This window comes from Ixodes scapularis, unplaced genomic scaffold (genome assembly GCF_016920785.2).
Source record: "Ixodes scapularis isolate PalLabHiFi unplaced genomic scaffold, ASM1692078v2 PGA_scaffold9__187_contigs__length_104089568, whole genome shotgun sequence".
Classification (NCBI taxonomy): Eukaryota; Metazoa; Arthropoda; class Arachnida; order Ixodida; family Ixodidae; genus Ixodes; species Ixodes scapularis.
This window is the reverse complement of record NW_024609884.1, coordinates 38,768,684-38,778,852: the sequence shown is the minus strand read 5'-3', so window position 1 is coordinate 38,778,852 and position 10,169 is coordinate 38,768,684. Positions and strand designations below refer to the sequence as shown.

General features: G+C 46.6%; 1 protein-coding gene across 1 annotated transcript; it reads right to left on the bottom strand.

The window, feature by feature from the left end:
• Positions 1 to 592: 592 nt before the first annotated feature.
• LOC121833774 (cytoplasmic dynein 2 intermediate chain 2-like) lies at positions 593 to 9,959 on the bottom strand. The gene is made up of 4 exons (XM_042287397.1): positions 9,773 to 9,959; positions 5,211 to 5,315; positions 2,673 to 2,842; positions 593 to 799 (listed from the first exon to the last, which is right to left on the bottom strand). Exons 1-4 carry the CDS (start codon positions 9,957 to 9,959, stop codon positions 593 to 595), a joined length of 669 nt encoding a protein of 222 aa, XP_042143331.1.
• Between the last annotated feature and the right edge of the window lie 210 nt (positions 9,960 to 10,169).

The window sequence follows — 10,169 nt, the reverse complement described above, 5'->3', positions numbered from 1 at the left end:
TATGGTAGTGCACCAGCCAGTTTTGTTACGCCGCCGCTGTCCGCGTGCTTCGTGGGAAGAGTAGTCCTGCTGGCGCGACAACCCCGCTTCGGGTCTGCGCGAGCAGAGCACGACATGGCACGAGCTGCCCCGTGCACTGCCGCCTGCCTCTTGTGAGCTACAATTATGGCGGCGTCACGCATGCGCCGAACGCTTGGTGAGATCAGTCTATAGGCGGTATTCACTGGACGCCATATTTGAGGGCGCAGTTTAAAGCGCATGCTAAACGAGATCGCCTTAGTAGGTTGCTAAGACCGGCAATCTTGATGGTGTGGAATGCACGGTTCAAAAGAGCTGTGGAAGCTCGCCATCAGCATGCGCTCAGGAGTCGCGCACACTGCTATGGCCGCCACTGAATGCTCCCTAATGGCCCGCGGGAGTGACGCTATTTCTTTGCGTACGCAAAGCTTTTGGGTGCGCTATTGTAAATCTCGCTAATATGACAAACCAATGTCCGTAAAAAAAAAGGAAAAATACATAATTTAAATAGAAGTCCCCTCTTTATTTTATTTTTGTCTTTAAGTTAGTCTTTGGTGCGTTAAATACTGACGTCTCACCTCTGCCTACAGTATTCCAGCGCTGTTCCATTGCCGCTGTGTGAGCCCGTTGTCAACTCCGCCATGGGAACTTTTGCAGAGCGCAAGTCGTAGATCCTCAGGCAGCCATCACATTGCAGCGTGGCTATCAGCAGTGGTTGCGATAGGGACCAGCGCGCTTTAGCTATTGAATCTTGCAGCTCTAAACACATCACTGGGCTTGGCTGTCGAGAAATAAGAACACGGTTGTATTGGCAGTTACCTAGATTTTATACCCGACCGGCCCACGATCTGCGATTCCAGCATGTGCATAAATTCAGAAATAGATGAGGGAGAGCAAACAAATGAGGAAATTGATAATTCAAATCGTGATAGCGTGGAATTATGTAACCCCCAAAAAACGAACTTAAAAGTTGTATAAGCTAAGTGTTGTCCTGGGACACTTTGCATCAGATAGTCAGCTCCTGAGTAAGTTAACCAATTTTCTCATGATGAATTAGACAGGTTAGATTTAGAGCACGTTTTAGCGTCACATTCTTGAGAGTGCAAGTGCGTAAGAACTTTGGCTGCGTGAACAAAAAATAAAAAATAAATGCGCGACTGGTGTACGTTTCAATTGCTGAAAATTTACGAGTGGAGTTCACCTTCGGATTTGGTTTGATTTTCACAAGAAAAGTAGGACATACACGTTCAGGTTTTCTCTTCCCGATCAACAAGGTCATAATCATACCAACTTATGTCACCCATGATAATGTTAATAAACAGGCGAGCTGGTTTAGGTTACGCATAGTTAAAACCGGAGACAACGGAAATAAAGGGGCAGGACAACAACACGTCCTAAAAAGTGAAGGTAACAAAATCTAACCTGTTGCCCTGTCCCTTTATTTCGGACGTCTCTGAACCGATTTGGCCGAACAACTTTAACTGCGTTTGAAAACCGAAAATATGAGACATGCCCACCGTTTTGCAACCTTAATGAAGTTTCCTAGTTTGCTATGCCGTTATTTGACCCTCTGTGACTGTGTACATCCTAGGAACGTTATTTCCTGACTTCAAATGTATATCACTGGCAGATACAAGTGCGCGGTGCAAGGAATCGTTATGACCGCTTCTATGCTGACAACTTTCTGTAGCATTACAGTGAGCCTGCATCAGATTATCGAACGACGTTTCGTCAACAGCTCAGATTACTTTTTTCTCTAATGAGTTGCATCAGACTGCCGCCGCGAAGCGGAGTGTACGGGTGGGTCAGGTGGGTCAACATTATTAGTGAGTTTTAGAATAGGGTGCCCCAAAGCTTCGGGTGCCCTAAACAGCTTGGGGCGTCCCACTGCGCCTGCGCAGAACTTCTGCGCATGCCCAGTGCGATGCCCCGAGCTGTTTGGGGCACCCAAGGCCTTTGGGGCCCCCTATTCTAAAACTCGCTATTGTAATGAGCCGCCGCAGACGGTCGTTGCGAAGCGTCGTAAAAGAGGGGGGAGGGGGATAGGTTAACACGCACTCAGTGATACACGAGTAACGAAAAGTCCCTACAGCGTGAAATTCGCGTAATGAGTGTCGATGGAACCTTAGTGTCGACAAAACGTGTTTTCATGAAAGGGACCTGAAAGCTGTCCCCAAGTACAGTGGATGCAGGTCCAAGTGGGTACTATATATAGTCACTGACAAGATGACAACGGCAGGGAGGTCTCTCAGTTGTCCCGAGCCTTCTACCTTCGAAGCACTCCGGCGTCTCGACAGCTTCGAGCGTGCTCGGGCAGCCAAAGTCAGGCGGAAGGCAACGAGCATGTGATGGAGGCCAGACATAAAAAGGGCGTCTCGCCGTTCTCGCCCTGTCAGTGACTACAGTCATATCTATACACCATAAACCACCCATATCGACACACAGTGTCGGCTGCAACCGTCTGCATGCAGGTGAAAAGTCTCAATTATTTTCGCAGACCCCATGTACTTACGTAAGAGATGAGTGGCATCACCTCATCAAATCAGACTCGCCACTCCCAAGACAGGAAAACACAAAACTCTAAAACTACTCGACTCGAGTCGCCGAAGGTCTCTCAGCAGCACCCCTTGAACGATCGTAAAAATGCCACCCACCTGTAGAAGGCTGAATACGTTGAGTTCCCGGTCTGTGCCTGCCGAAAGAAAAACGTTTCTCTCGAATGGAGAGCAGTGGATGTCTAGGGTGTGACCACGGTGGGAGGCGAACCCCGCCATTACGGGACACTTGTAAGAGTGACCCTTCCCCAAAGAGGTGTCCATTGTTGCTAAAAAGGCAGAAGGAATGGGAAAGCAGACATCAGTTTCTGTATAGCGCGTTACTCTCTGGTTGCCGGCGCACCGACGCAGAAGCGATGCGGGGATGCCGGAGATACTATCAAGTACTTTATATAGGTACAGTATTTGACGCTATCAACCACCTTAACACGAGAAGAAAGAAGATCGCGCGCTTTCTGTGGGACCCAGCGTCGTAGTTTGACAGTAACAATTCAACTATAGTTGGTGACAGGTTAGGTAAAAGCGAAGTGGAAGCTCCTCCCACCTCTTTCCACTTTAGCAGAGGGAACGCTAGAGAGGAGGTCCTGCTCTCCACCGCTCGCTCTGCTAAAGTGGAAGAGGTGGGAGGAGCTTCACCTGAACAATTAACCTGTCACCGACTATTAGCGGTGAGATGTTTTGGTGGCGCCCTCCTGTAGTTCCCTCTCGTGATATCGTTATCTTGCGAACAACACGTTCGATGGTGTTTGTAATTAGCATGGTGGAAGCCTGAAATCATTGCACTCTGAAACCAACACTGCTAACACCGCCAAAATTAAAGTTCTTCCATTACTCGTATTTCCGTCGATGAGCAATCCTTTGCTGACGTCATAGCCAGAATTCGGCCAATCGTGGCAGGCTGACCACAGCGACGCTTTCGATCGCGCACGTCGCCAAAAGAAGAAAATTGCAACAACTTTTGCTGTTTACATAAAAAAGATAAAGAGGTTGGATTTGAACCTACAAAATAACTAAATCGTATTCTTAATGTCGTCCTCGTAGAAGTACTATACTTGATTTCATTGTTGTCTAGACTGTGTCTAGGATAGGGCTAGAAATAATTCTTCTCTATACAGGGCTGTATTTTCCCGTTGAAAACAGAGAAAACAAAATACCGATTCCCAGTTCATTGTTCACGAAATATTCTACGAACAAGGTTTTTTTTTTAACTGTTTCTATTCACCGGAATATTTTGTGGGTTATCGAACGTTTTGGCCACATTCCTCCTAGTGTACGATATAAATGACAAAGCGACCCTTCGGTATTTAGTTTAATATTTTTTTACATATTACAAGATAAATCACATATATTCGATATTGCTGCCGTGATCCCAATAATTTATAACTAGGGCTCCGTGTTTTCGGAGTTTATTTTTCGTGAAATTCGGAGGGTGTTTTTCGGAGTTTATTCTTTACCGAAAATTCGCTGTTTATCGAAGTTTATTTTGCGTAAATCCCCAATTCTCCGAAAATCGGAGATTAATTTCTCAGTGTTTCTTATTAAAAATAATAAATAATAACCGGATGTAAACGTATGCCAGATAAAAGAATAAAACGCGCTTGTATCAATTAAGATTTCTTCAGTTGAATTTGGCGTTGGTGTCATTGGCAATACTAATTTGTCCCACGACAAAAGCCGCACACAAGTGTGGCTTCAATAAACGTCGATACCTTAAAATCAATAAACTGCCGGAGGTAGCCGCAAGGAAGCTCGTAGTCATCCCATCTATCTATCCCGCGGCCGCGCGAAGTGGAGTGGTTAAGGATGTAATAGAGAAGTTTCAACTCCCCCTCTTCCCTATTTTATACAATTTCTATGGTCCATAGTTTTCACTGTTACCCCCAGAAACATACCCTCTCCTTTCTTTAAAACCCAAATCCCATGGCCCAAACTGGAAGCCAAAAGGGTGGCTTTTGTCGTGACACGAATGGTACGATGACCTGTTTCCCTGAATCAACCTCGACGAGACAAGCCGTAAGACCCCCTTTTGACAACGGTCCGAGGCTTGAAAGATAATTAGGGTGTCTTTTTCCCAGGACCATTGATCCTGCGCTGCTCAAATTGTAATAAAAAAAAATACTTTTTTTTTGTTGTAGAAAAAGGAGGGGGGGCGGGGGGGGGGGGGGGTGGCATGGGGCACATAACAATTCGGAGTTTATAGGATAAATCCGAATTGACAAAAATTTTACCGGCGGGTGTTTTTCGGCGTTTTTTCGGATTTATCCGAAAAACACGGAGCCCTATTTATAACTCATATATTTAGTCCAACTGAGATACCAAGTATCAGGGACGTAGCTAGGGGGGTGGCCCATGGGGCCCGCCCCCCCCCCCCCCCCCCCCCGAAATGTTCCATTTTGCTGGGGCCTCCTCTCCCCCCTCCCCCTCATACAGCATTTTGTCATGGGCGGGCCCTCTCCCCGCCCCCTTCTCCCCCCCCCCCCCCCCCCCCCAATCAATATCCTGGCTACGTGCCTGGCAAGTATAGTTGCTTTGAGCGCAGTAATACCGCTTTCTTCGAAATAGTTTTGACACATATGTCGGCTTTTATGAGAAGGCAACTATTTCCGCGTGTTTTATTTGTGAAGACGTCCAACTTACATGGAAGGGGCTTTGAAATCGACAGGGACCCCTGTAAAACTGCTCCGCCCTCGGTCCCCATCATGAACATCGTGGGGTCAAAACGGCTGATAGAGATGCAGGTTACTGCAAATTTCGTTACCGATAATCAAGCGTGGAGACTTTTACTTGTAAAAATCAACAATTTCAGAGAATGCACTAATCTTTTTAACAATACAAATGCAGCATACTTTTAAGATAACGACTTCCTCCTATAGTTACGGGCATCATTTACACGTGACACATCTCCGCCTAAATGTCGTTCACAATGAAAAAACAAAAAAGACAAAATTGTGAGCACTTTATAAAAAAAAAAAATAGGAAACAATCTTCTATATTCTATTTATAAGGCATTTAAAGTTTCGTTTTCAACGTGTGCCCCTAAAGGTTTGCCAGACGCTCATTTTACAGCGTGAACTTATACTATGCTCAACTGGCAATGAGTCGCAATTCATATAGACGTAGAAAAGTTTATTAATATGTAAACATATGCGGTGTATATGCATGCATACAAAAATATTACTAACAGGTGTCTTCCTTTTTTATATTACATCATATATTTTTATTGCAACAGTGACGTAAATTTAAGATGTTTACGGACCTATGAAAGCAGAAAAGAAAACAAACTATATCCTAGGTGTGATTGAATTTGTCAAGTATACCGAGTCCGAGTGTCTCTATCGTCTATGGTCACTTGCTACTTAAGGAACGCAGGGTGTGGCAAGTTCTGAGCATCTCATTTTTCTTCGCAGCCAATAAGATAGGGGTATTCACTGATAAAAAAGAGTTTTAGTAGATCGTTCCGATACCTCGGATAACCACACCCGATAACGATTCAATGCATGCCTAAAAGCGTCTGCGGAGTATACTGTCTCATTATCGGATGCATCGCAAGGATCTACTAAAACTCCCAAAGGACGGAGAAGAACAAATTCCGAAGCAAGAAGCGCTAACATAATAAGCCATACCCTCCGTTTCTTAAGCTACCTGCAGTGACGATACACGCATGTGCTTGAATTTTCCAGTGACTGAATATTTAATATGTATTTTGCACTTCACAACCTTTCATCTTATCTCCGTCGACAGCGCAGCAGCTATGCGGAGCGCAAGTTCGTCTGCTTCTTGCACAGGGGTTGCGATGATGTCAGAATGCCGAGCTCTGATTGGTTGATTGAAAAATAGAGTGGGTAGCCATCGAAGCACCTAGCATTGATGTCTACCCACTATCTTTTCAATCAAAGCCAATCAGAGCTCGGCGTCCTTCTGACGTCACAGCGACTCCTGCGCAAGAAGCAGACGACTCGCTCTATACGCATAGGGATCACACGCTCGCACATCGAACGCAAAGTATGCGGAGGGCAAGTTCGTCTGCTTCTCGCGCAGGGGGTAGCGGTGACGTCAGAACGCCGAGCCCTGATTGGCTGATCGCGCCCCCCTATCTGAGCGTCGTCTGCTCCTTTGCAACGTCGTCTGCTCGCAACGTCGTCTGCGTCTGTCTTACCTTTCCTGCGACTTTCGGAAATGCAGAGGCCGGATTCACGAAACGATCTTACGCCAAAAATGTGCGTAAGACAAAACTTAAGAACAAATTCGTATTCACGAAACGAAATTTTCGTAAGTTTTGCGCAGGTTACGACAAAATCCTACGACAGCTCCGAAGCTGTCTTACGCACTTCTTACGATCAAATCAGCATGGCCGACAGCGTCGCGGTCGCGACGACCTACGGACGTTTATTTTTTTACGTGCGGTTCTGACGTGTCCCGACTTCAAGCAGCAAGAAAAAAGTAAAAAGTACTTGAAACAGACCACGACGAACAAGAACGCTGGATCCACAAACACCCGGGAAAAGCTCCCACGGCCACGATCCCACCGAACGTGACCAAACGAGCTGGGCAGTTAGGCCTAGCAGGCTTTCCGCGACTCGGCGACCGTCTGCCCACGACCGGCTGGCGTGCTGAGTGGAATATGCCCGCGCGACCCTTGTGAACCCTTCCCGTATAATATTTTGATTGCCGACCTCAGTTTTAGATTAAAATGTCAATTTCTTCCTCTTGTTATCTCCTTGTTTTCCGAGGCAACGGTGACTCTCGCCGATGAAAAAGCGGTGAATCTCCGACAGACGCAGCAAAGGTAAGGCAGCCATCGCTTTGACCGCTTTGACTAGCAGACGTAAAGCAGACGACGTTAACTGCGCCAACCCGCCGACGCCGTTAAAGAGTGAGGGGTCTCGCCGCACACGAATGGAGGGAAAAAGTATTTGGGAGGGAACTTGCCTCGGTTCTAAGCAAAAAAACCTCGGCGCCCCGGGACACCTCGCCAGGGAGTCCTTTCACTTCCCTCCTTGATGCGCGTCTGCTAGTTGTTAGACAAAAACGACGTACCGCTCGAGTTATTTCGTCTGCCCTCTCTTAAAGGCGAGGTCGAGTTCGCTCCGAAAGTCGCAGGAAAGGTAAGACAGACGCAGACGACGTTGCAAAGGAGCAGACGACGCTGAGATAGGGGGTCGCGATCAGCCAATCAAAGTTCGGCGTTCTGACGTCACCGCTACTTCCTTTCTTATGCGCAGAAGACGAAAATGAGCCCACTTGCGAGGCGTATACCCTTCCGGAGTTCCGTTCATGCTCTTATTTACAGTCAGAAGACTGAGACGCCGTAAAGGGCAGAGCACGAGGTTTACTTAAAAGGACTTCGGAACACAGACAATCACAGGAACACTGAAACGTGTTTATGAGCACGTATATAAAAAAAAAAAATTCGGCAGAGACATTTAAGACTGCTGACGTGTGGGAATGCGCAAGCATGACGCACGCACTAGTCACGGCTTTAGTCAGCCGGACCCGCGGTGTTGCCGTGGCGTCCTGGAAGCGTCCTCGTCTCGCCCGGGTTCGATTCCCACCCATATCAAAATGTAAGAAATTTTCTTTTCAAAGCCATTAATTTACTTTGTATACAGGAACCGTCCTGAGAAATGTTTGACGGGTTTTTACTCTTTGTGCTACGCCGCCAGCGGTTCGGCTGGCTCCTTAGCAACGATGACGCCGTTGCTATGGAGCAACGTTACTAAAACACTCAGTTGGGAAACTCCCATAGAGACAGCTTTGAAAAAGTGGCCCCAGTCTGTCTCCGAGCACCGAGCTAATGACGAACACAGCGCCACCATTTCTCCCGCAGCGGCCTCTCGACGTGACTTCTATTTTGGCTTAAAGATCAGATACAGCGGTAGAGGTTACAGGGGTGCCACCCCCGTCTCCCCGGCGGACGCGCCGCGTTCAAGTACTGACGTTAAAATGCACCTAGGTCAGGATGTGCTACCTGAAAGGCCCGCTGAGGCATGGTTGTATGAAAACAAAATTAATTGTTCCGCAAAACCTTGCGAACTAAAGATGATAAAAACATCACGCGCCCATCATTTGGTACTAAACTCCAATAAATTTCATACAAAAAGAGTCTTTTCCGTTTGTTTTTACCCAAAAACAGGCTTTCAAAAAGCTCGAGGTGACCATAGTACAGACAAACGAAAAAGAGTGGCGCTGTTGTCGCATTTAGCTCGGTCTCGGTGGACGCCAGCGGCCCTGGTTTGGACGGCGAGTTTCCCAACTGAGTGTTTTAGTAACGTTGCTATGGAGTCACATGATGTGTCGCAGCCAATGGTAATTTAGTGGCCGGGTTTCGCTGCTACAGACGGTATTTAGGTGTCGTGTTTCGCAGCAGCAGACAACGCCGGCTTCGAGTTAATGCTTTTGCATTAAAAAAAAAAATTGACCGCAGATTTGTTTTTCTACAACGCATATGAAGAGGTCAATCACTTCAATATAAGAAGTTCAGCGACTGTCGAAGTTCAGAAATCAGCTTGACTTGTTAATTCCATATCTGATGAGAAACTACGTGCAACATTTATTACGCTCATGTTGTTGTTGTTTTTTTTTTTGTTTTTTTTTTGCCTAATCATAATTTGAGTTTCTTTTTTTTTTTTTACATATTCTGTCATCAAATCTTGATTGCTGTATACTGGGCGAGTAAATATCGTCACGAATGTCAATGGATGAGGCGGTGATAATTGAAGAAACTAAGCGTTTAATGGGGTGAACTTGTGCCCAAAAATAAAAAAGGAAACAGCAGAGCGTCGCAGGCGTCAAAGTCGGCGTAAAAGCGGAGTCGAACGCTGGGGCGAGACTGACTGCGGCTTGCCACGCGGAGCCCCTTTTGTACACGCGTGGGCTTCTCGAACAATTGGCCGTAGAAGGTTTGCGCATAGAACATTCTAACCTCGAACATGCAACAGAGTTTTCGAATTTCCGAGAAGAGTAAATTGCAAGAATAAATAAAAGACGTGTCGCCACCAGGAATCGAACCCTGCCCTTCTGTGTAAAAGGCAAGCGCGATAACAGTTGGGCCACGGGCGCGCCGCCTACTTGGTCAGCTGCGCTCGCGGCAATATGCAGCAACTTACAGGACGCAGTTATTATGAAACCGAATAGATGGCGAAAACATTTTTTTTTTCGAGGGTCTACATTTTGGACCAATATAAAGCTCATTTGCCTACCACCAATGGCGGAGCCGTTGCCCCCAGCCCTCAGTTTCAAGTGGGGTCGAATGTTCTCGGAAAGCAGTGCGAATCGCTCGTTTGGTTCCAGACGCCCAGAACGGTGGTTCAGCTGCCAGGAAAGCACCACGCCGTCTAACCCACAAGTCAGCAGCTGAACGACAAAACAGGGTACGGAGAGGAGCATTAGCTTAGGCGAATATACTTAGAAAATGACAATTGTCAGACTCAGTCTTAAGTCGCTCTCAGCGTCCGTCTGACCTTTAGTTCAGTTCCGAGCCAAACTTGTTCCTGGTCGTTAAAAACCAACCCAAACTATAATTGAAAGTCGACACTGTGCCCAATTCGCTCTAAAATGGTTTCGAGTTTTTTTTAATTATTATTAGCTTTTGGGAGG